This window comes from Excalfactoria chinensis, chromosome 5, assembly GCF_039878825.1.
Source record: "Excalfactoria chinensis isolate bCotChi1 chromosome 5, bCotChi1.hap2, whole genome shotgun sequence".
Taxonomy (NCBI): Eukaryota; Metazoa; Chordata; class Aves; order Galliformes; family Phasianidae; genus Excalfactoria; species Excalfactoria chinensis.
The window spans coordinates 46,021,131-46,043,867 of record NC_092829.1 but is presented as its reverse complement, the minus strand read 5'-3'; the positions used below and the strand labels follow the sequence as shown (position 1 = coordinate 46,043,867).

The following is a 22,737-nucleotide window of genomic DNA, read 5'->3' as shown; positions in this document are numbered from 1 at the left end:
CGCTCCCTCCGGAGGCCGCGGGTCCGGCCCACCCCGTGGGGCGGCTGAAGCTGAGGAGGATGGAAGGGCGACGCGGCTGGGAGGTGGTGCGGGACAGGCAGTTCTCCCTCGAGCCCGTCGCCGCGGAGGCCCGGATGCGGACGGAACCGTGGCTGCCGCCGGCTGCCGGCGGGCTGACGGAAGGCGACCTGGAGGAAGAGGTGGACGTGGGGATAGCAGAGCCGTGCCTGCCCCCCGGCACCGTGTGCGTCTGTCCCAGCCCCTCGTCCGAGTCGGGCGGGGAGGTGGACGTACTGGGCTAGGGAGCAGCTAACGCCCACCCCGCCTCCTAGGCCAAAAGAGCGCAGCGTCCCCGCGTCGGGCGTCGCTGAAATAAAGCACTAAAGCCGCGTGACGGAGCCGCAGAGCTTTATTGGGGAACGGCGCTGGGTGACGGCCGGGGGCCGCCGAGGTCCGGCGTTTCGGCGGAGGAGCTTCGGCGTCGGAGGCGATACTGGGGGCGATGCCCTCCCTTGGTGCCGCCTCTTCATGGGCGCTCCTTCCGCGACGCCGTTCTCGACGTGCCGCGGTCCGTGCCGCTCGCGGTCCGCGCCCGCCGCCTCTAGGCCAGGCTGCTCCGCAAGGCCTCCACCACGGCCGCGGGCTCGGGGAACTTCAGCTTGCGGGGCGGCCCCTTCCCGATGCCGCTCCACAGCTGCACGGCTACGGGTGGATACGGACGCGGGTCAGGGCGGCCGGGACGCGCCCCCCCACCGCCTCCTCGCGGCCCCGCGTACTCACTGCTGCCGTCTGCCTTCACCAGGGACACCTCGAAGCTGTTCCTGCGGGGCTGCCGCGGGTTGATCTCTACGGCCAGGGCGGCCACGGCCCCGCGCAGGGCCTCGCTCAGCGCCGCCGCGTTGCGCCCGTACACGCGTCAGCTCCGGCTGCGGGAGGCGGCGGTTAGAAGGGGCCGCGCGGCCTCGGCCCCGCGCGCGGACGGGCTGGGGGGGGCTTTAACCTACCAGTGCTCGATGACGACGCGGGGCCCGCCGGCGTCCCCGGGAGCGCCCTCGGCATCGGCATCGCCGCGGGGCCGCTTCTCGGGGGGATCCGCCCGAGCCTCCGCTCCTGCCGGGCGCCGCGCCGCGCGCTTCCTGCCGCGGGGAGCCATGCCGCGTCCCGCCGGCGCGCCGCGACCTGCCGCCGCTGCTGCTTGGCGGGCTCCGCTCCCAGCCGCTTCCGCTGAGGGAGCCAATCGGCGCGCGGAACGCTGAAGGCAGCCCCGCCCCCCGCGAGCACGAGCACGGAGCGGACACGGGGACGCGCACAGGACGTTTATTGGCGGCCGAAGGACGGGCGCGAACCGCGGGCCCGGCTCCTGGCTCTAACCTGCACGGGAACCGGCGGGGACAGGGACAGCGCGGGCCCCGCCTGCACGGGCAGAGGGAGCAGCGGCCCCGGGCTCGGTGCTACGTGCAGGGCCCCCCAGCAGGCGCTGCCTGGTCCCCAGCCCCAGGGGACGGCGGAGTGGTGACATGTGAGAACGCAGGCAGTTCCTACTTCTCCTTCTTAGTCTCCCCATTAGCAAGGCCGGCTGCCGCGTGCCCCTCGGGTGGCTCCTCAGAGCCTTCGTCCCGTGGCTTCGACTGCTTCTTGGCTTTCTGGTACAGCTCGTTGAGGTTGAACTCGCGGATCACGTTCTCCTGCAGCCAGAGCACAGCATTAGCAACAGCACTGACCTGCTAACCCCCACTTCCCACGGCTCAGGGCATGGGCTGGAACATCCTCCTGCCTCTTATGTACCTCCGAGAAGGTCCAGGAAACAGCCCGGCCCTTCTTGTCAATCTGTGGGCGACGCATGATCTCCGTCCCCCCCTGGAAGAGGATGAGGGTGGGCAGCTGCTTGGTGAGAGGTGAGGTGCTCACCTTGTACCTGCAGGAGTAAGGCAAGAGGCAGACGGTGACACCAAGGCACTGGGAAGGCCTGGTGCCTTCCTTTACCCCCTCAGCCCCACAGACCTGGTGCTGACGTCCGTGTATCGGCCGACATCCACCTTCCCAAAGTGCAGGCCCGAGCAGTTGTACCTGGGAGACAGAACACAGCTCTGAGTGCCACCAGTGACCGCTGGGCTGGGGCCGACCCACCAAGCCCTCAAGCAGGCGTCACTCACTTGAGAGAGAGGTCAGCGAAGATGGGGGCAAAGGACTGGCACTCACTGGACCAGTTGGCGAAGAACTCGACGATCCAGGTCACCCGCTTGTCTCGTTCCAGCTCCTCCTGCCATGTCGGTCAATAGGGGATGGTAGGCAGGGAGCCCAGCACCCCAGGCCAACTCACACTGGGTAGGAGATACTCACATCTATGGTCTTATCGTTGAAGTACTTGATATACTCAGGTCCCATGTAAAGGGGTGGCTTGCAGGTCATCAGGAACACTGCAATAACAGCATCCCTGAGCCCAGTGCCCACCTGAAGTGAGGCCTCTGCCTCCTTTTTCCCACTTCTGGAATGCCCAAAAGACCCAGGCCTAGTCTGAGGGAGGCTCCTCCTTCCCCAGAGCAGCCTATACGTCTACAAAGAGCACCAGCAGCACAAGGCAAGATGCCCCATTTCAGGCAGGCGATACACAGGAGCACTGTTACAGCCCCTGCATTATGGATCCCCACACATCTCACCGATGCAGAGCGTGAGGTAGAGCAGCCCCATGCGGATGTCGAGACGGAAGAACAGGATGGCGTTGGCTACTTTGCTGAACATGAAGATGTTCCCAATGTGCTGCTCCACAGTGACTGGGAAGGAGGAAAGAAGTCAGAGATGGGGCCACGTCTCTTTGCTCTCTCTCATCCCCTGCCCCCAATTGCTTCCTCTGTTCCTCCACAGTACAGTGACAGCTTCCCCCCCCTCCCCCCCAGCACAGCCTCAACTCACTGGAGCGCCGGTTCTTCATCATCACGATGGCGCTGAGGAACATGAGGATCTCCACCTCGCGCTGCACAGGAGAGAGATGCCGTGAGCAGCGGCACCTTGAGCACCACAGCCGCCACCGCCCGGCCCTGCAGCACAGCCGCGGCCGAACCGCGCTCCCCTGCTGGGAGCCATCCCCGCGCAAGGACGAGCCGCCACACCGTGCCGCGCCGGCCTGCAGCCCCCGCCTCCCCTCCATAACCGAGTCGGAGCTGCGGGCAGAGCGGCCGCGCCTGCCGCACCAGCACCGGCGGATCCCGAGGAGGCCCTGGCACAGCACGGCCGGGAATGCCGGCTGCAGGGCCGCTCACCCAGTCGAAGTCGCAGGGGTTGCCGTCCTCCCGCTGCGAGGGCAGCCCGCGGCACAGCGGCGGGACCTTACGGACGAGCAGGAAGGCCGTGGCGAGCAGTGCGGACAGCGGGTAGTAGGGCCGCGCCAGCCAACGGCACAACCCCGGCACCGAGTAGAGCAGCGCCAGCAGCGGGGCCAGCACCGCCATCTTGTCCTCCGCCGACCATCCGCCGCGTTCCCATTGGGCGGGCCGCCCGGACGTCCGCGCGGGGCGGGACTTCCTTCTCGCTGGCCAATGGCGAGCGGCGGCGACGAGAACTCTCGCCCCCGCGGACCAATGACGGGGATAGAGAGAAGCAGCCAATCGAAAGGCCGAACCCGCGTCTCCCTTAGCAACGGGGGCGACGCCCGGCCAATCGGCGCGCGGCGGGGGCGGGGCGGCCCCGCGCGGGGCAGGCCGGGAAGATGGAGAACTTCTCGGCGCTATTCGGCGGGGCCGAGCCGCCTCCCGCCACGGCGGCCGCCGCCCTGGGCTTCGGGCCCGCCAAGGCGGCGGGAGCAGGAGCCGCTCCGCCCCCCGCCGCCGCCGTGCCGCCGCCGGGCGAGGACGCGGCCCGCAAGGCCGCCGCCGGCCCCTTCTACTTGCTGCGGGAGCTGCCAGGTGCGGGCCGGGCCGCGGCGGGGAGGGGGGGGCGGGCGGCGGCGTGACGGGCGGGCGGCGCGGGGCCAATGAGAAGCGAGGGAGCGGGCGGGCGGCGCGGAGTGACGGCGCGAGGGGCCAATGGGCGCGGCCGGGGCTCGGGGCGCTGAGGGTGGCCGTCCGCCCGCAGGCAGCACGGAGCTGACGGGCAGCACCAACCTGATCACGCACTACAACCTGGAGCACGCGTACAACAAGTTCTGCGGCAAGAAGGTGAAGGAGAAGCTCAGCAACTTCCTGCCCGACCTGCCCGGTATGATCGACCTGCCCGGCTCCCACGACAACAGCAGCCTGCGCTCCCTCATCGAGAAGCCGCCCATCTGCGGCAGCTCCTTCACGCCCCTTACCGGCGCCATGCTGACCGGCTTCCGCCTGCACGCCGGCCCGGTGAGCACCGCGGGGAGGGCCTGGGGGAGGTTGGGGGTAAGGGGAGCGCCGTCTGACCTCAGCCCCTGCAGCTGCCGGAGCAGTGCCGCCTGATGCACATCCAGCCGCCCAAGAAGAAGAACAAGCACAAGCACAAGCAGAGCCGCACGCAGGACCCCGTCCCCCCAGGTAGGACCGTGCCCTGTGGGCTGTGTGCCCCGCTGACTCTGCAGCCCACTAACTCTGCAGCCCGCTCATCCCACCTCTGCTTCCTGCAGAAACGCCCTCGGACTCAGACCACAAGAAGAAGAAGAAGAAGAAAGAGGAGGATCCAGAGCGGAAAAGGAAGAAGAAGGAGAAAAAGAAAAAGAAGGTAGGTTGGGAGGCGGCGTGCTGCTCTGCTCTGCCTGCCCCAGCCCCGTGCCAGGCTGCAGTTGGGCAGCGCCGTGCATTCGGCCCCAGCAGTGCTTGGCAGCGCTGCCGTTTCACAAGGCCTCACGCCCGTCCTTCTTCTGCAGAACCGACACAGCCCCGAGCACCCAGGGGTGGGCAGCTCGCAGGCCAGCAGCAGCAGCAGCTTGCGGTGAGGCTGCACTGTGCCGCTCTGTGGAGCTCCCTGCCCCAGCTGCCTGCTGTGGACTCGTCCCTCTCACGGAGCACAGCGGGGAAGTGTGGGCAGTCATGGCCCCCACTGGCAGAGAACACGGCCCTACAACCCCCCCTGCTTGCACTGTGTGGCCAATGGGGACCTGGTGACGTGGACACTGCTGGAACGGGGGCTCCTACCATCGGCCTCTTATACCTAAGCAACGTGGTGCATTGGGATCTCTCTTTTTTATTCACCTTTTAATTAAAGTCTGCTCTGAGGAAGAGCTGGTGCCAGTGGCGGCTCTGACTGTTGGCCAGCGGGGCAGGGCAAGGAGCAGAGGCTTTGGGCCAGTCCCGTCATCCTCCAGGCCTTGCAGCTCTCTGTGCTGTGAAGGAGAGGGCTCAGCAGGACACAAGTGACACCAGTACAGCACCGCGTCCCCCAAGGCTGCCCCTGGGGGGGCTCCTACAGAAGAGCCAGAGCCTCGCTGAGTCCTGGGACACGTTCCTGCTTAGCGCCCTGACAGCTCCACTTACCTGCGGTGGGAGCACTGTGCCCCAAAGTGCCCTGAGGAAGCACATCCCACCCAAAGTCACTGCGGCAGCCCTGCGAGGCTGGGCCCAGCTCTCCTTGGCCCCCTTCCTTTCCACTCCAGACGAGGGAGGGAAAGCCGAGAAGTGAAGGACAGGAGCCTTCACGGAATCCTCCATCCCTGGACACCACACAAAGTACACGCATGCCTGCTGAGGTGGCTCATTAAATATCCTTTTATTCCTCGTTTTTAAAATGGCTAATAATAATAATAAAAAAAAAAAACCAAAAAACCAATGGCATGGCTCTGCGGAGGCCACAGGAGAGATATTGCCATAGAGAAAGAGTCAAGTAGTGCGTGAAGTTGCGTGGGCCCGGTGCGGGGTGGGCTCCCCATAGCAGGGTTGGGGGGTGGCGGGGCAGCACTGGGCTCCTTGGCTGCGTTTTTTGGCATGTGATGAGAAAATATTGCTTGACAGGGATGTGCCTCGCTGGCCTTCCTCTTCCCCACAAGGAAATAAAAACAACCACGTGACAGCCAAAAAAACCTGATCACCCATTAAAAAAATAATAATTAAAAACAAAAAACAAAACACAAACCCTGGGGAAATGCTAAAAACCAAAATATATAGCAAAATCTGCAGGTGCAGAAAGGCTGCGGCCCTCACCTGCACGCCAGCAGCTCCCTCGGTCATCGCCTGCTTCGCACCACCTCTGTAGCCAGTGGGGAGATGCCGGGCACAGGGGGCTCCAGATCCAAGCACACAGGAGGGGAGTCCACGGCATGATAGAACCCAACAGGAGAGTCCGGGATCCCCCAGGCCCCAGTGTGACATTGGCACCCCGTGACCCCCAGGAGCCCCTGAGCGTATCCCCCCCTTGTCCCTAGAGCACAGGTGCCCTGGGCATGGACCCTGCGAGGTGCTGGCCCGAGTGGGGAAGGGGAATGGGAGGTTTCTTCCTCTCTCTGGGTATGATATATAATTTCTGATTCTTTTCTCTCTTTTTTTTTTTTTCCTTTTTTTTTTTTTTTCTTTTTTTTTTTTAATATTTATATTTATATATATAGATATTTATATATACACACACCTGGTAACTCAGAAAGAGAAAAAAAATAGAATCCGTAACAATAATAATAAAAAAAAGTTATTCTGGTTTAAAAACAATCCATTCCTACCACGCTAGGCGAGCGATTGATTGCACAAGGCCCACAAGTGGCTGCCCGGCCAATGGTGGCAGGGCACGAGGCTGCAGGACACGGTCCCCCCCCCCCCCAACCACGGCCCCCACACCTGGCCAGGGCAGCATCCCCGCCCCACACAGTCCTGCCGGGGTGTGAGTCAGCGCCTGAGTCCCAGGGAGGGGTGGAAAGAGGGAGAAAAAAATCCCTGGGGCTTCCACAGCCCATCTCCTCGTCCCCGTCTTCGGCTGGGGACTGCAGAGCGTCTGTGCCCACGGAGCCCTCTGGTGCAAGCGGGTGCCCGGCCAGGAGGTGAGCGGGCGAGCGGCTCTGCCCCTCATACTGAGATCTCATACGTGGTGCCCCCCACGCCAGAGACCTTCTTGACTCCTCCACGCGTAGGGCTGCTGACAGGCACGGATCCTGAGCCAGGGGTGGCCGAGCTCAAGCTCTTGGGTTGCCCGTTGGACTTGCTGTAAGACGTTCTCATCTGCATCTCATCTCTGGGGAGGGAAGCAAGCACATGGGGTGAGAAGGTGAGAGCACGGGGCTAGAGTGTGGCAAAGCATGGGGCACGGGGCAGTGAGAAAGGGGAGAGTGGGATCCCAGCACAGCAGAGGCAGCCCTGCCTTCCCCAGGGACGCAAAGCAGCCAGACATCCCTCAAACCCACCGAGATACCCATGAAGTCTCCTAGGGACAACGCTAGCTCTGTGCCAGCAGGACTTTCCCCAGCCCTCCCTGCATCCACCCCGGTGAGCTGCAGTGCACGCCATGCGGGGCTGACGGTGCCCAAACTCACTTTGGTGCCAGTAACGGCTGCAAGGCCACCTCCTCAGTCTCGGGGACGCTGGCCTGAGACGCTGCTGGTTTTTGGCTGCTGTAAGACACAGATTTGCCCAAGTGGGGGGCGGCGGGCTGCTCAGGGGAGCCCAGGGAGCGCACCCGCAGCACATGAGAGGGCTCAGGCTTGCCAAAGCGGGGGGGGGCCGGGCGGGTGAGCGGATTCTTGCCCAGAGGCGAGCGCTTCGAATCGTCCGAGGAAGAGCTGGTGCGGGGGGCGTTGCTGGAGCCTGGCGTCGACTGGATGCCCGAGTCTGCCAGCCCCGCATCGTCCTCCCTGCCCGCTGCGGGCGGCTGCTGGAGCAGTTTCTCCCGCTCCTGGATGGAAGCCACGATGTGGCGGGAGAGATTGTCATAGCGCACGGGTGAGGGCTCGCGGGGCGGCACATGCTTGGGTGAGACGGTGGCAGCAAAGCGGCCGTGCAGGTCGGTCTCTCGCTGCTGGGCAATGCGGGCCGAGAGGAAGGGCGACGTGTAGCCCACAGGTGGGTCGGGCTCGGGGCCGGCCTGCACCGACTCGAAGTCAGGGCTGTCAGAAGGTGTGAGCAGGCTGTCGTACGACAGGCTCCCGTTGCGCGTCTGGTTCACCAGGCTCTTATAGGAGGTGGACGTGGTGCCCTCGGAGCGGATGGACTGCAGGTGGCCCATCTCAAAGCCCGTGCCCTGGGCTGACTTGAGGCTGGAGGAGCGGGAGCCACTGGACAGCGGGTCGAAGGGAAAGTTCTTGCCGAAGGTGGGTGAGCGGAAGTTCTCAGGCTCCAGGCTCGGCTCTGAGCGGTAGCTGGGCTTGCGGCCGCCCTCACCGATGGAGTTGGGCTCTTTCAGGCTGTTTACTCGGCTCAGCTATGGGACAGGAACACAGCAGTGACTCCCAGGAACGCAGGGGCCCCACACAACTCTTAACGCCCACCCCAAACCCAGAAAGCCACAGCAAAGAGCACAAAAGCAGCCCCGTATGAGTGCTGCCTGTCAGCCAGCCACGTGCACAGCTTTACCTTGGCGCTGGTGGAATGGGGCAGGGCAGCTGAGCTGCTGCTGCTGCTGTATCCAGGCCGGTACTTGTACATGGTGGGTGTCGGGGGGCTGTCCTTGCCTAGCAAGCTGCTGTCTGCGGGCAGGGGAAGAGAGAAAGACACTCACACGTGTGGCCGCTAACGCAAATGCTGCACGGAGTCCTCCCTCCCTTCCCCAGAACCGGCTCTGAGCCTTAGGAGGACAGACCATGGGGGTGGAGGCGAGAGGAACAGGCTGGGGGGAATGCTCCAGGAATGGATGAAATGGAGTGGGATGGAAAATGGATCCCCACAGCACAGCGTTTCAGGCAGGCACTTCCCTGTCCCTGTAGAGGCCCTGTTCACATCCTACCTCTCTTGCAAAGCCAACGCATGTGTCTCCGAGCACCATTTTGCTAGCACTCAGGGAAGCAGGGCAAGCAAGTCACACAGGCTGCAACAAACACAACCTTTGCCACCAAGCCAAGCCTGCTGTTCCTTCTCCTCCTTCATCCTGGCTGCACTCCTGTGCCCACCTACAGCACAACAGCCCATAAGCTTGCCCACAGCATCTCAGGGTCTCTGGACAAGCACCTCGCTGCAAGCAGTGGCCTCAGCTTGGCTTCCTGCTCTTCTCTGATGGAGTAGAGCTGGTTGGAAGCATCCCACAGGCTTTTCTGATCACAAGGGCCATGTGTAGCAGCCCAGAGATATGGGCGCACCCTGTTCCAAAATGCAGTGGTGCTGACGTGCTTCAGGTCTACCCCGCAGCCTGTTCCTGCAGCCCTGGCTCCTGGTCTGCCGGGCACAGCCCTGGGCTTCCCTCCCAGCGGCTGGCTGGGACCCTGCATGCCCTCCTTACCCTCGTTGGTGGCCAGGGTTAAGTGTGTCCTCAGGCCCGTGTAGCGGCTGAGGTCTGGCTTAGGTGGGGGTGGCGGTTCGGCATCAGCAGACTGGCTCTCCGTCACCTCCAGGCTTCCTTTGGACTGCAGAGACAAAGCGCAAAGGGTCAGCAGGGCACCAAGGCCTCAGCCCTCCCCTTAGCAGGCAGGGGGCATGCAGTGGCGTTACGGGGCCGCTGGTGCCCCTGGGCCCATCCGACATCCTGAGCGCTCGAGAGTAGCACATGCCCCAGGTGCTGGGAAGTGCTGTGGAAAGGGAAACCTTCAAACAATGCTGCGAGGGCAAAGGATGGGATAGGGAAGGGTGATGGAGTGTGCAAAGCCTCATGCGGTCACTGCCACATGGGAGGGATGTAATTGCTATCCTGAAGGGACACAGAACAGGACAACACGGAGGAGGCAGAACGTGACCAAGGCTCACTCGGTTCTTTACTCACAGATGCAGGCTTGCACCCCTGGGTTCCATGGAGGACCCCAATGTGGGGAGTGCTTAATTACCCCCTTCCTCACCTTCGTCCTCTTCAGCTCTGTCTGGATACCGTTGTCCATGATCTTGACAGTGATTTGGCCATCTGACACCTCAGGCCTCAAGAAGGGGGGTCTCACCAGCACTGTCTGCTCAGTCCTTGGGCGCCCCAGGTACCTGCCAGAACCCGGGGAAAGGGGGCAGAGAATGTGGTGAAGGCCCATAGCTGGGGGTGCTTAAGTTGGGCATTGGAGGGCTGAGGAGGTGCCACCACACTTACCTGGGGGCTGGGGAGCTACACAGGACCCGGCTCACATTCTTACAGCAACCATTAGTGAAGGGGTTGACACCACCTCGGAACTTGCCCGTCACCTATGGAATGGGAAGCATCACAGTGGTGTGATTGGCAGCCACGGGAGGACTCTGGTCCAACCCCCGACATCAGCCAGTACACGTACCTGCTCATTGGTAGTGCGGCCCCTTGCCACGAGCACCACATGGAACCCGGTAAGGCCAGCAACGGGAATGAAAAACAAGCTGGCCACACACATCACAGCCATACTGCCGGCAGGCAGCTAAGGAATATGCTTGAGGAACATGTGGCTGTAAATGTCCCTGTTCATTGCAGGGGAGTATAGGAGTAGATCACTTTTAAGGTCCCTCCCACTTCAAATGATTCTATGAATATCACAGCTCTGCTCCACCACATACACCCCTCAGCCCCACAACACTTTTCCCCCCTCCAGTCCCTTCCCAAGCCTTCTGGGAGTGCAGAGGATACGTGACGGCCATGCGGACACCAGAGAGCTCTGCCTGGTAGAGGACATAGAGCAGACCAAAGCCAAACACTCCCATGATGTGCGTAGTGAGTGACAGCAGGAAGAGGAAGAAGTAACGGTAATTGCGTCGCCCGATGCAGTTGTTCACCCAGGGGCAGTGATGGTCAAACTCCTGTTGGTGGGGGAGAAGACAGTGAAGGGTTTGGCTGGCAGCACTTTGTGCCTGCACGAGGATTTTTGGGACTGATGGCTCAGCTCTGTGCCAAAACACAGAGACACCCCAGCAGCCGCTCACCTCCACACAGTTGTCGCAGACGCTGCAGTGGGAGCAGCGCGGTGGCCGGTAGAAGCGGCAGGTTGCACACCATTTCATGCGCACCTGAATGCCCTTGATCTCCACTGTCTTATAAAGCGGAGCTCGGAAGTCATCTTCCTTGTCCTCATCTTCCTCGGCTAGCAGGAAACACAAGCACAACCACACATTGGCACAGGGGGGATGCGTCACCAAACTCCAGCTGGCCTTCTTTCCTCCCTGCCTGGAGATGCCCAGCACAACTCTCCTCTGTCCCACTGTAAACCCCCTTGACTGTCCCAGGGACCCCTATATACAGGTAGAAGAGGCTGTGCCCCAAAACCACAACACCCATCTGAGCACAAGGCAGCCCAAATGAGGTGCCAGGACTTAGGCGACTTTCACCACTTGATCCTACCAATCAGCGGGGCAATGAACCTGAAGCAACCTCCCAGCAGCATCTGTCACCAACTGATCCCACCCAGGCAGGGCAAGGAGAGCTCTCCCCAAGCGCTCTGGGATCATGGAATCCTCTTTCCTGCTGAGGAAGGAACTAGCTCTATCCCAGATGATTCACAAGCTGAGCCACACTCACCTCGTGGGAATATGCCTGGGTCCATGAAGGTGGCCATGCTGAAGTTGGCCAGCACGAAGAGGAAGACGACAGCATTGTAGATGGGAATGACTGGGGAGACGTAGAGGCTGAGCCAAGGGCACCTGCAGACACAAAGGCTCTGTGACACCTGTCCTGAAGGCAGTTCCTTGGGCAACCCAGGTCCAGGCTTGCCTGCTGCACCTGGCAATGGTCAGAACAGCCCAGCTTCCCTCCAGGAGCAGTGGCCAAATCCCCCTGCAGAGGGGGCTTCTAGAATGGGGAGACCGCTCTGCCAGCTTTGGGGACACCCCAAGTGCGTCAGCCAGCCCTGTGGACCTGCCCAGGGGTATCTATGCAGAAAGTGCTCCAGACCGAGGCACAACACATGTCCCTTCTTAATGGTGGCAAGAACAGGAAGAGCCTGTCAGACTGGCAATGCCACGTGGGCTGTGAGAAGCTGCACTGGCATGGGGATGTAGGATGGATCTCACTCCCTCAGTGACACTATTCTTTTGTCTCATCAGCAAGCATGGGTAGCATTTGGGGACCCCACAAGGGGACACAAAACCATCAGCCTCGAGCCTGAACCCTGACTGGAGCTGCTGCCTGAGGCGTCCACTGTCCCGGCTGGCACCCAGCTCCTTCACAGGGCAGGGAATGTGGTAAGAGCACCATCCCCACTGCCCTGCCCAGGCCGGGTGCAGGCTGAGGGCAGTGGGCTTCCCCCTTGGAGGCGCCAGCGTAATTCCCTAATCTGCTTTGCTGCTGGGAGTTTAATCCTGTGGATCTAGGGCAGCATCTGTCCCTCTCTTTCCCCCCACAGTGATAAACACAGATGGATTTAGGCAGTGAGTGGAGGGGGCAGAGCGCAGTGCTGGGCGAACAGGGTGACATATGGTGTCAGCACCATAATCCAGCACAGCCCTCAAGCAGGGAGCGGTGAAGGGGCACGTGCTGCCCCATCCCTCCTCCACCACCACATGCTGCCACTCAGCTGGGAACAGTCACACTGTGGGTCCCACCACCTTGCATAGTGTGGCTGGTACCACTTGCCCTCCCATGCTGCCTGGGAGTCTGCTGAGCGCACCACTGTGATGGCAGCCTCACCTTGGGCAATGCCTCCTTGCCTCAGCCTACCAGCAATGGCATTGCCACTGCTGCTCAAGGAGCTCTCGGGGGCAAGGAGTGGCTCCTGCAGCCATGCAGCACCAGCTGCACTGGCCCGGCCTCCTGGAGCAGCAGGCCCTGCTGTGCAGCCTGAGAGCCAGTGAGATGGGTCTGTGCTGAGGGCAAGCTGTGGGGTGCCTGGGAAGGGAAGGAGCCTGCATTTTGAGCAGCCCCAAGCTCTCAGGTGGGAGCACCATTACACCAAGGGCAGACTCGCCAGCTCCATGCTGCCCTTCAACAGCAGATTGAGTGTCAGCCTTTGGGAAGGAGAAGAGCTGGGAGAAGGTGCTGAGCGCCCTGGGACCAGCTCACAGCCCCAGGCCTTATCGGGTCTTGCCAGATGCCCGCAGCACAACGGGCGAGATGCCAGAGGCTGTGCCCAGTGGACTTTGCACCCAAGCAGCAGGCCCAGGCCACGCAGCCATCTCAGCATCACCATGTCCTTGCCTTCTGCTCTCCAGGACAGACACGGCAGGAATGCATGTCCCAGCCCAGCACGGGGCTGCCCCCAGCTTCACGCATGTCCCATAGAACCCATAGTTGGCAGTCAGAGCACAGGCGCGGAGTACACCCATCTCAGAGAGCTGTCGAGACTTGTCCCTGGCAGCACATGAGAGAACTCGGAGAACGCAGCAGTCTCGGCCTGCCACAACCTGAGTCACAGCCCAACTGGGGCAGGCTGTGCTGCTCCTCCCCTCTGCAGACCCATCTGTAGCCCCTCACGCTGCAAACACATCCCCACCCCATGAGTGCTGCACGAGGTCAACTGCTTTAAAGCAGAGCACACCACGAGGAACCAGACCCAGGCAAGAGAAGAGGCGTGGGATGGAATAAGTGATCCCCAGGGGAACTCCAGGCTGGAACCAGCAGTGTCCAAGCCACCAAGCCAAGCTCATCCCTTGAGAAGGGAACACCTCTGCCCCTGCCAGCTCTCATTCAGCAACACAAACCTCAGTCCAACCTGATGCGTTCTAATGAAATTAATGTGCTCATTCCTGGCCCAGAGATACCAACCCTAGGCCAGGATGGACCAGAAGGAAGGTGCCTGGCTGACATACTGGAAACAATGCCTAGAGAGAGGCACACGAGCGGAGCCTTTCAGGAGCAGGGCACAAAATGCCACCAGTTCCACAAGCTCAAGCTCTGTGCAAACTTCTTTTCCGCTCCTTCCTTCCCCACTCCAGCAGTTTCATAGGAACGGCCCTATGAGTGCTACAAGCACAAAGCAAACCCCCCCCCAGCCCTGCCAAACAACCTGCATGAAAGCATGCCGTGCTTTGCCACTCTGCTGGAGATTTACATTGGTGTTATAAAGTAGGTTAAATAACATCCACTGACCTACAATTAACGTGACTCTGCCCAGGTGTTCCTGCTCTGAACAAACCTGCTTGGCAGCACACAGCCTGACCGCAGCTGTTCCTTGCACTGATAAGCAGCTCTCAGCAGCCCCATAGCTTGCAGCTGGCACTGCAGGGTGGCAGCAGCCAGGACCAGGTCTGTGGGGCACAGCTGCCCCTTCTCAACGTGTCCTGATGGTAATGCAAAGGAAGGAGGGCACTTGTCACCCCAAGTGCAGCATCAGGCACACCCACTCCCTCTTCTACTCCAGCTCTCTGAACTGGTAACGCAAAACTTGCTGCTTTTTGCAGCCCAAAGTAGCAAAATCTCCTTTGACAGCCTCAAAGCTGCCACAGCACCGGGCTGATGGACGTCCTGGGTCCTGGCTTGGGTACACCCTGCTGAATGACAGCACCAGCTGCCTGGAAGGAGTAAATCACACCAGCTCTGTCCTTCGGTCCTCAAATTACTCTTTTATTGCCCAGTTGCTACCACGTGTTAAAGCTGCAGTGACCTTCCGGCCACCGAGAGCTGTGTTTGAGGGAGTGGCAGCAATCCATGGGGCAGCAGGACACCATGCTGGGGTAATGATACTACCTCAAACACAGGCTTCCCCCAAGCGCTGGCCTCAGGCCCTCCTGGCTCCTAGGTAGACCAGCTCCTCCAGGCTCTCTCCAGAACCACCAGACCCTCCCCGCTTCCTCAGGCTGGCACCAATAACAGCAAGAGATGCAAGCAGGGTTCATAGTGCTTCTCCTTCCACTTTCCTTAGATGCTCACAAATTGGTTACGAAACTTTAAAGAATAACAGTGGCTGCCCCAGTCTGACAAAACACTTTGGAGAGCTCCAAAGGAGAAAATTATCTCTGTCATTTTCCCCATACAGGTCACAAGTTAATTCCCAGCCCAGATGGGGCTGAAAACTGCCAGCGAGACGAGCGAGTTATGCAAACATCCGAAGGCAGAAGTGGAGTGTCTGCCAGGAGCTGAAGCTGAACAGTGGTGAGGTGCCTCGCTGCCCGGCTCCCTTCTCTGGTTTGCCTCATGGGAAAACCAAGCAAAATTCAGCTGGGATTGAACCGCTCCAAAGGAACACAGGGTGCTGTGGTGCTTTCATACCCTACATCCGTCCCACAGTGTGACAGCCCACCCGCTATGCCAGCTACTCCATCAGGAAAACCCTGCTCAGTCCCTGCCCAGCACCCAGCATCACACCCCCAGCGCCTCCCCCCGCCCTCCTTGCTCTTTGGCCATGCGACTGGGACTCACGTGAAGGCAAAGAAGAGGGTGGTGGCTCCCACTAGGAAGATGGCAGCAGCTGAGACCGGAACGTATTTGCTGGGTTTGAACCTTTTTCCAGATGCTGCTGGCATGTTGGAGCTCTGGTGGGGAATCTGCCCTGCAGCATAGCCCAGGCCCAGCTGGAGTCAGAGCAAGGCGAGAAGGGCAGGGGAGAGTGAAGGGGCCAAAGCACGACCCAGCCTCCTGGGTCACTCCTGGAGCAGGCTTTGAGCAGTGCAGGCTGTCTGCCGAAGTCCACTACGGTCTCCAGAACAAGAGGCTCTGAGGAGTCCACGCTATCCTCTGCCCTGTGAAAGTTCAGGGGTGCAGGGAGGGAGACTTAAAACCATTAAAAAAATCAGCACAGAGAACTGGATTTGGATTTAAAACAGCTGTTGGGGCAGGAATGCTGAGAGCCCTTGAGAGCAGGCAAAAAGCAGCTCCCCGTGCGGCTTGCACCAGCCACCAGAAACGAAGGTGAGCTTTCCGCACTGGGACAGGAGCGAGGCAAGAAGCACAACGCGTGCGAGCACCCTGGGAAAGAGCAAGATAGCGGTAAACTTCTTGCAAGAAGCCACTCAGGGAAACCACTTCTCCTTTTCAATCTGATCTCCACAGCCCCCTCCGGCCGCTGTCTCACAAGCGATCTGCCCAGCTTCCTTGCAGCGCTGCTGTGCCTCCTCCTCCTCCTCCCCAGGGGCGGTACAGAAGCACTCTCCCTGATTTCACCAGAATCTAGGCTGGCTGCCTGGCGGTGGCCATTTAATTTTATTTATTTCTCTCTTGACTGTTAAAGCCGAGGAACAGCTGGTGCAAGGTTGAGCTGTAAATCCTTTCTTTGTGAGGGGGGCTGGAGGGGAAGGTCCAACGGATTGTGCGTTTTCACCCTCTTCCTACTTGTTCCTTTCTCCTGACCCTCTGGGCCTTTCCACAAGCTTCGTTGCCACTCAGTTGTTGTGAATCAATAGGAATTGCACCAAATCCTCACTGTGGCAACCATTCCTGAGCAGCACAACAGCAGGGATCTGAAAGAACGCTTTCAGGGAGGGCTTTTATACCCCCAAAAGACAAGTGATGGTGGAAGCAGTGCTGAAAAAGTCTGTATTGCCCATGGCCCGAGCAGAGTGTGGGCAGGTCTCAGTATGCTCCAAACTGCTCCATCTTTACTGAGTGGAGAGGAGGTAAAGTTGCTCTTCATTAATCCATTTGTTCGTTCAAAAACCTCAGGAACATTGAGAATGCCGCACCTCACCTAGAAAAAGAGGACAGAAATAAATTAACAAGAGAAACAATCACTGAGACACCACAAAGCTGTCCAGAACAGTGAGAATGCATTTATCTGAGGAAGGAAACAGAGTCAGGAAGATGCAGAACCCTGTTGCAGGCGACTTCCAAGCCCAGCTCTGACACAGCCTGATGCCACAGCCCAAGGCCTGTCAGCTACCATCGGCGTCCCTTGTCACATCTGTGAGCCTGCAGCAAGAGGAGGCTGTAATTAGCAAGGACCCAGCCAGCCACATCACTGCCCATCCCTGAGGCCCTCTGCACCCCATTCACTGCAGAGAAGCCCAAGGTAAGCAACACGCCAAGGACTGTGCAGGAAATCTGCACTGAGCCTGGAATAAGATTATGGACCGTAAGAGTGCTTGCCCAACCCCTGTGCATTTCTACAGTTGTAACTCAAGTTCTAATGCTGCAAAACGCCTGCAGCCCCGAGGTGAAGGGGCTAATCAGAGGCTTACAGAATTGATATTTGGGTGGAGGCTGCAGGAGGAAGAGGCAGCTGGAATCTCATCCTCTTCCCCCTAAGGGCACAAAGCAGAGAAGCCAGTGGAAAACACCAGTGTCCTAACCAGGAAAGGGATTCAGAGGGCCAGGATCCCAGCACAGAGCCCTGATGGCTTTATGGTGCCTTCAAGAGCACCATCCGATTGACGATTGATGGCAAGGGTGTAGGCAGGAGCGTCAGATTGCTGCAAGGCAAACTGTAGGGGAGAATGTACCTTTCTGAGTACTGAAGGAGGCACCAACCAGTCCCACTCACGATCCCATAGCAGCTCAGGGAAGGGCTGGGCACAGCTTCTATGTCATTGACTGTCACTGCTAGAACCCCTTCTGGGCCATTTGTCACACACTCACTGGCTCAGTGTTCCATCACAAGGTCTCCACTACACCACTGACCCCAGATATAGAGCCATAATAACCCTCTTCTCTTCCCAAAGCGTTTTCATAGGGGTAGACAGAAATTCTGAGTGCTGACCAAACAGTCACAAAAGCTGAGAGAGCTGCGGCACGAAATTAAGGGCACAATTAGTTAATGACAAGAACTTATTAGGTTTAGATAACTCAGTCCCAAAGCAAGGCGTCAGGCGGCGGGGCTGACTAACCAAGGCACCACTCCCACTGCAGAGGGCTTTCCTTTTGCAGAAACTTCCGAAACCAACTTTTTGGCTTTGTGATCGAGAGAGAGGAAAGCCAGCACAGCACAACAGGAGCACAGTGCCCCAGATCTGCTGGCTGGAAGCCCCGCTCTCACCTCCGGGCAGCTGGCCGCTGTGGCTCTGCGGGTGGGCGGGCAGCAGTCCTGGAGATAGGCTACCCCCAAGTTGAAAGATGACATCACTGCTAATTGCTTTAGCAGAAACCATCTGTTAACGTGCTCCTCAGCTGTAACAGGACACCCCAGCCCTTTGAAAGGTTCCGCCACGAGAACAGCCACACCTCAAATCCAAACAGATACTTGCAGATTTAAGTTTGCCCCCATGCTACTCCTCACCCCTCCGTCCCATTCCTTACGCAGAGTAATCTCGTCCACGATGTGACGCTGTCCATAGAAGTTCCCCTTAAAGCCTTCCCAAGTTCAAAGTCCTGCTCAGCTCTGCCTGAACCCTTCCCAAGGCACCACCTAATGATGGGTGCCTATATTAAAGGGCTCCAGCTCCTCTCATAGGGTGAGTCGGCACGCTGTGGCAGTTGCAAAGGCCCATGTGAGAGCTCAGCTTAGTGCAGAAATGAGCATCAGGCAGCGCTGGAGAGAGCTCCCCACATCAATCCAAGAGGGAAGACAGAAACACAGAATATCCTGAGTTGGAAGGGACCCAAAAGCATCACCGAGTCCAACTCCTAGCTCCAAAACTCAGGCCCTGTGTTTGAAAGCACTGTCCAAATGCTCCTTGAGCTCTGGCAGCTTGGGTCTGTGACCACTGCCAAGGGGAGGCTGTTCCAGTGCCCAGACACTCTCTGGTGAAGAATCTTTATACGCAAACTACAGCTTGGGCACCTGCGTGTCCTGACTGCCAGGCAAGAGGTGCAACCCTCCCGCAGCTTGGTTTGCATCTGAAACGCTGTGTGGTGTGGCACTGCAGGCTGGGATCTCAGCAGCGTAATCTTAAGGTATCTGCTTCTCTTTTCTTTGGGGGCTAAATGATGCTGAAACTCGACCATTCCTGTCACTTACACTGATGTCTTGGAGAAACACAAACTATACGCAGGACCCACCCTGCCTTCCCACAAATTATACTGATTCAGACCACGTAACACACCAACTTCCCCAAACAGACAATCTCCTGCTATACCTCTTCTCCTGCAGTCCTGCTATCTGCCCACCCTCAGTCTCTCCTTTTTTCCTTCCAAACCTTTTATCCCCACTGCAACTCACCTGAGGAATGTATGTGCTCTGCTCCCATCCCGATCCCTTCTCTGCCTCTTCCAGCCCAGCAGCTCCTCCCTTCCATGCTTCTCAGGACCTGCCCTACTCCTTCCTCCTCCCAGTCAAGCTTTACTAGGCTTGTGTGTCACCGATTACTCCATTTTCCCTCTCCAATGGCATTTCTGCCTGTCTTCCCAACCCTGGCACCTCTTCCTCTGTTGTGCTTTTTTTCCCACGGTTCATCTTATCCAGCACATCCCCAGGTGCCCCACTCCCAAGGGACAGTCTATGTTCATCAGAGGGTCCCCAAGTCAGCCGCTGCCTCGCTGATACTCCCGTCCCACAGATGGCCTTACTGCCTGGCAAGGCAGCTCAGCTGCTCCCTGAGCTTGTCCCAATGCCCCAATTTCCCCGCACCCATATTCTCATTCCCCATTTATGTGCTTCCCTCCATCCATGTGAGGGGCTAACTTCCATCTCTGCTCAGTTCAGCTGCTGAGGACTTCACCTAATCCTCCATTCCTTTCCTCAGGATGCTTCCAAATGCCACCGCTGCCACCCTCCACTTCTCTTTTAGTCCACGCTGCCTTTTCTTCAGCTGAAAACCTGGAGAGTCTGACTGTGATTTCCAGCACTCACTCCTTGAAGCTCCGTGCTCCTCCTGTCCTTCCCACCACTGCCCCACCTCAGTTTTCCAGCGACCTATCCACTCGCAGCCTGAACAGTTTGTATTGCTTTAGGGCTCGATCTTTCCAAAGCATCAGATGGGACAAGAAAGCAGCACTCCTCACCATGCTCCCACACGTGAGCGATCCAACGCTGCCAACAAGCAGTGCAGCTCCTCTAAGCGCTCCCAGCCTTGAAGAAGGAAGCTCCTCAATGTGACAAGGTTTCCTGACACTGTCTTTCGTTACCGCCCGGGGAAAGGAGCTGGCACAGAGCGGAGAGAGTTCACTCTCAGTTATGAGCTGCAGTGGTGCGTCAGCTGCCTCCCTACCCCAAACCAGTCCTGCTGAGTTTCCCCAGCACGGGTCAAAGAGACAAACAATTCCTTCCGAGTGATGCAAGTCCCGGTCAGGGCAGATCCGGGACGACACAAAGACAAGATGTGCTCTACCTGGTCCCACCTTGTTTTCACTGCCCGCACACAGGATTTGCATGGAGCAGGCGATCCCAGGGCCGGCTCCATAGTCACCTTGGCACCTTCTACTCACAGGATGAGGAACATGTCCCAGCCAGCTCACCTCTGCACTGAGCTCACTGCACAAACCCTGCACGGCAAGGAGCAAGAAGTACTCCTGCAACAGACAACAACCCAGGCAGCAGTTGCTGAGATGCAGGCTACCAGGGAAAGCACAAAACCATCAGAGCAGGCAGCCAGCACGGCTGGCAACCCCTCGGTGCTTATCTCTGGCCTCGCTTACATTGCTCCCATTCCTCCCCTGCCCATCTCAGCGGTTTACATGGGATTAGCCCCATTTTGCGGACAAAGCAGGGAAGAACAGAATCTCATCCAATGTGCCTGCACCTTCCTCCATGCACAAACCCAGCCCTCCCACCATTGGTGCTCAGAGGCAGCACTCAGCAGAAGAAACAACCGGTGCAGCAGGAGAGGGGGTGAACGTCACAAAAAGCCTTGTGTAAAATCAGAGGTAAAAGTCTCCTGATGGCCCCGCTCCACCCAGTTACCTCCTGCCTGACCTCAGGAACCATGAGAACAAAGTCCTTTGCTAAGGAACAACGCCTCACTGGAGGTGATGATTAGATTAAGCCCGCTAAGTTGATCAACCTCCTCACTCCAAACTAGACAAGGCTGTAGTCATGTTTTACAGCCCAGAAAAGATCAGTGCAAGAAGGATGATCCCACAAACCACCCAATTCAGACGGATGGAGGAGCGAAAGGTGGAAGCTGGAAAGAAATCACATCCTAGAGAGACACCAGCAAGGGACACCAGGAAGGTGGAGTCTCCCCCCTAAACCAGTGAGAAGAGCAGGGAAGAACTGTGAGGTTTTGATCTCATCTCAGGGAGATGTAACAGAATCCTCAGCTGCAATAACTTGGGATTAACACGTTTCACGTTGATAATTTGGAGCTGCTTAGCAGTAGTCAGGCTGAACACCTGCCAGCACAGCCCATTACATCACCAACACCGGACAACGTTGTGTGGAAGTGTGTTTCAAGGAGGAATTTCACTCTGGACGAGGCAACAACACATGGGCCAGGGCTCTGCAGCCAGAGAGATTTGAGCTTCTGCTCACTGACAGGCCATGAGAACCAAACCCTGACATAGGCTTTTAACAACTGAAGTCATCGAAACGTTCTCAGAAGTACCATCAGCACAAGGAGAGCCCCATCTGCAGATGCACGTCAGTGGAAAGGCTTCGTGCTGCAGGCCATTGCTGTGCCAGCGTCGGCTCCTCAAGCACAAACCCTGCCCACCTCATGGCACTCAGGAGCACAACTGCACTCTATTACCCCACCATCCAGCCTCCTTGCCTTCCCCACGCAGTACCACACAACCCAAAAGCAGCTCTGGGCTTCCAGCACCAGAAGAGCACAGTGCTGTCAGAGGGGATGCCACACGGACGCTGAGGTCTGCAAGGATTTGCTGCAGGAGATGGACTTGGTCAGCATGGAGAAGAGAAGGCTCTAGGAGACCTCGCTGTGGCTTTCCAGCGCCTAAAAAGGCTACAGGAAAGCTGGGGAGGGACTTCAACGAGGACAGAAAGTGACTGGTAATGATTTTAAACTAAAAGAGGGGAGATTCGGATGAAGTATAAGGAGAAAATTCTTTACTCGGAGGGCAGCGTGGCTCTGGCCCAGAGTGCTGTGAGCGCCCTATCCCCGTTGGTGCCCACAGCCGGGCTGGATGGGGCCCTGGCAGTCCCACCGGGCCGCCGCCGAGCGTCCCTGCCTACGAAGGCGGCGGAACCGGATGGGCCTTAAGGCCCCTTCCCCACCAGCACGCTGTCGCTCTGCGGCCCCGCGGGCACGGAAGGACACGGCGAACTCGGAGATGCCGTCGGAGCCGGATCAACGCTCCGGCCGGGCCCAGGAGGAAGCGGCTCCCGCCTCGCCGTTCCGCGCCACCGCCGCGGGCAGCGGGCAGGGCCGGGAGCGGCGGGGCGGAAACCGCAGGCCGGCGGAGCCCCGGGGAGAGGCCGCGCCGTGAGGCGGCGGGCGTGGGCACGGAGGCGGTACCGGGGCAGAGCGCGGCCGGGGCTCCGCGGCCCTACGGCTACCGGGGGCGGGGAAACCGCCGGCAGTCGGGGGAGGAGGCGGGCGTGACGAGAGCGGACGCGACGGGAGGGGGAGCGGGGAGGCCCCGCGGTACTCACCGACCCGCTGCGGCGCGGCCCGGGCGGCGCCCAACGCTACCGGGCACGAAGCGATCGCGGCGCTCGGCGGCTGGGCACGACGTCACGGCTGCGCATGCGCGCTCCGCCCCCTCGGCCGCGCGTCCCGCCCGCCGCTCCTCATTGGTCGCCGCCTGGGGAACAGCCTGGAAGGAGCGAGGAAGGGCGCGGCGCGCATGCGCGAAAAGGGAAGCGGCCACGCGCATGCGTCATTGGGGGGCGCTCACGTGCACCACAGAGCGCATGCGCGGCGCTCACTACGCCTGGAGGGGCCGCGGGGAAACCCGGGGAGCAGATGGCAGCCGAGCGGAGCCCGGCGTGTCTGTGGAACGGAGGGGAGGGAGCGGCTACCGCCCTGCTTCTGTCTGCCTTCCTGTGACAGGCCTGGGGTCCCTGTTCTGCACCCACGGGGGTGGGCGGTCAGCACCCAGGGGCCCATCCCTCCATCCTGCGGCCTAGGCAAAAAGCAGCAA

At 59.5% G+C, this 22,737-nt stretch overlaps 4 protein-coding genes across 6 annotated transcripts; 1 reads left to right on the top strand and 3 right to left on the bottom strand.

The window, feature by feature from the left end:
* Window positions 1–393: 393 nt before the first annotated feature.
* SELENOH (selenoprotein H) lies at window positions 394–1,257 on the bottom strand. The gene is made up of 3 exons (XM_072337763.1): window positions 1,005–1,257; window positions 781–926; window positions 394–702 (listed from the first exon to the last, which is right to left on the bottom strand). Exons 1-3 carry the CDS (start codon window positions 1,151–1,153, stop codon window positions 602–604), a joined length of 396 nt encoding a protein of 131 aa, XP_072193864.1. The 5' UTR covers window positions 1,154–1,257; the 3' UTR covers window positions 394–601.
* Window positions 1,258–1,302: 45 nt separating this feature from the next.
* On the bottom strand, window positions 1,303–3,504 carry TMX2 (thioredoxin related transmembrane protein 2). 2 transcript variants are annotated; one of them, XM_072337761.1, is made up of 8 exons: window positions 3,258–3,501; window positions 2,911–2,971; window positions 2,658–2,771; window positions 2,341–2,417; window positions 2,154–2,260; window positions 2,002–2,067; window positions 1,786–1,915; window positions 1,303–1,685 (listed from the first exon to the last, which is right to left on the bottom strand). In XM_072337761.1, exons 1-8 carry the CDS (start codon window positions 3,444–3,446, stop codon window positions 1,539–1,541), a joined length of 891 nt encoding a protein of 296 aa, XP_072193862.1. In that variant the 5' UTR covers window positions 3,447–3,501; the 3' UTR covers window positions 1,303–1,538. The 2 variants fall into 2 exon arrangements, with proteins under 2 accessions (XP_072193862.1, XP_072193863.1); XM_072337762.1 differs by lacking the exon at window positions 1,303–1,685 and having other exon boundaries at window positions 1,823–1,915; window positions 2,013–2,067; window positions 3,258–3,504.
* Window positions 3,505–3,692: 188 nt separating this feature from the next.
* MED19 (mediator complex subunit 19) lies at window positions 3,693–5,503 on the top strand. Its single transcript, XM_072338408.1, has 5 exons — window positions 3,693–3,899; window positions 4,069–4,325; window positions 4,397–4,493; window positions 4,583–4,677; window positions 4,823–5,503. The coding sequence occupies exons 1-5, from the start codon at window positions 3,704–3,706 to the stop codon at window positions 4,889–4,891; spliced, it is 714 nt and encodes a 237-aa protein (XP_072194509.1). The 5' UTR covers window positions 3,693–3,703; the 3' UTR covers window positions 4,892–5,503.
* A 139-nt stretch (window positions 5,504–5,642) lies between these two features.
* ZDHHC5 (zDHHC palmitoyltransferase 5) lies at window positions 5,643–22,381 on the bottom strand. 2 transcript variants are annotated; one of them, XM_072338406.1, is made up of 12 exons: window positions 22,247–22,381; window positions 15,247–16,510; window positions 11,473–11,594; window positions 10,881–11,038; window positions 10,588–10,757; window positions 10,265–10,367; window positions 10,087–10,178; window positions 9,851–9,983; window positions 9,301–9,424; window positions 8,442–8,554; window positions 7,406–8,289; window positions 5,643–7,107 (listed from the first exon to the last, which is right to left on the bottom strand). In XM_072338406.1, the coding sequence occupies exons 2-12, from the start codon at window positions 15,348–15,350 to the stop codon at window positions 6,942–6,944; spliced, it is 2,169 nt and encodes a 722-aa protein (XP_072194507.1). In that variant the 5' UTR covers window positions 15,351–16,510; window positions 22,247–22,381; the 3' UTR covers window positions 5,643–6,941. The 2 variants fall into 2 exon arrangements, with proteins under 2 accessions (XP_072194507.1, XP_072194508.1); XM_072338407.1 differs by having other exon boundaries at window positions 22,251–22,325.
* Between the last annotated feature and the right edge of the window lie 356 nt (window positions 22,382–22,737).

What these genes read in the sequence shown, in the direction of transcription:
- TMX2 (XM_072337761.1), bottom strand. Translation starts at nt 3,446, where the DNA reads ATGGCGGTGCTGGCCCCGCTGCTGGCGCTGCTCTACTCGGTGCCGGGG. An exon ending in ACCCCTGCGACTTCGACTGG is followed by an intron (nt 2,972 to 3,257) that starts GTGAGCGGCCCT and finishes TCTCCTGTGCAG; the next exon opens with CGCGAGGTGGAGATCCTCAT. An exon ending in TTTCCTGGACCTTCTCGGAG is followed by an intron (nt 1,686 to 1,785) that starts GTACATAAGAGG and finishes CTCTGGCTGCAG; the next exon opens with GAGAACGTGATCCGCGAGTT.
- MED19 (XM_072338408.1), top strand. Translation starts at nt 3,704, where the DNA reads ATGGAGAACTTCTCGGCGCTATTCGGCGGGGCCGAGCCGCCTCCCGCC. An exon ending in CTTGCTGCGGGAGCTGCCAG is followed by an intron (nt 3,900 to 4,068) that starts GTGCGGGCCGGG and finishes GTCCGCCCGCAG; the next exon opens with GCAGCACGGAGCTGACGGGC. An exon ending in GCAGGACCCCGTCCCCCCAG is followed by an intron (nt 4,494 to 4,582) that starts GTAGGACCGTGC and finishes TGCTTCCTGCAG; the next exon opens with AAACGCCCTCGGACTCAGAC.
- ZDHHC5 (XM_072338406.1), bottom strand. Translation starts at nt 15,350, where the DNA reads ATGCCAGCAGCATCTGGAAAAAGGTTCAAACCCAGCAAATACGTTCCG. An exon ending in AACCCTGGCCACCAACGAGG is followed by an intron (nt 8,555 to 9,300) that starts GTAAGGAGGGCA and finishes CCCTGCCCGCAG; the next exon opens with ACAGCAGCTTGCTAGGCAAG. An exon ending in CAGCCGTTACTGGCACCAAA is followed by an intron (nt 7,108 to 7,405) that starts GTGAGTTTGGGC and finishes TTCCCTCCCCAG; the next exon opens with AGATGAGATGCAGATGAGAA.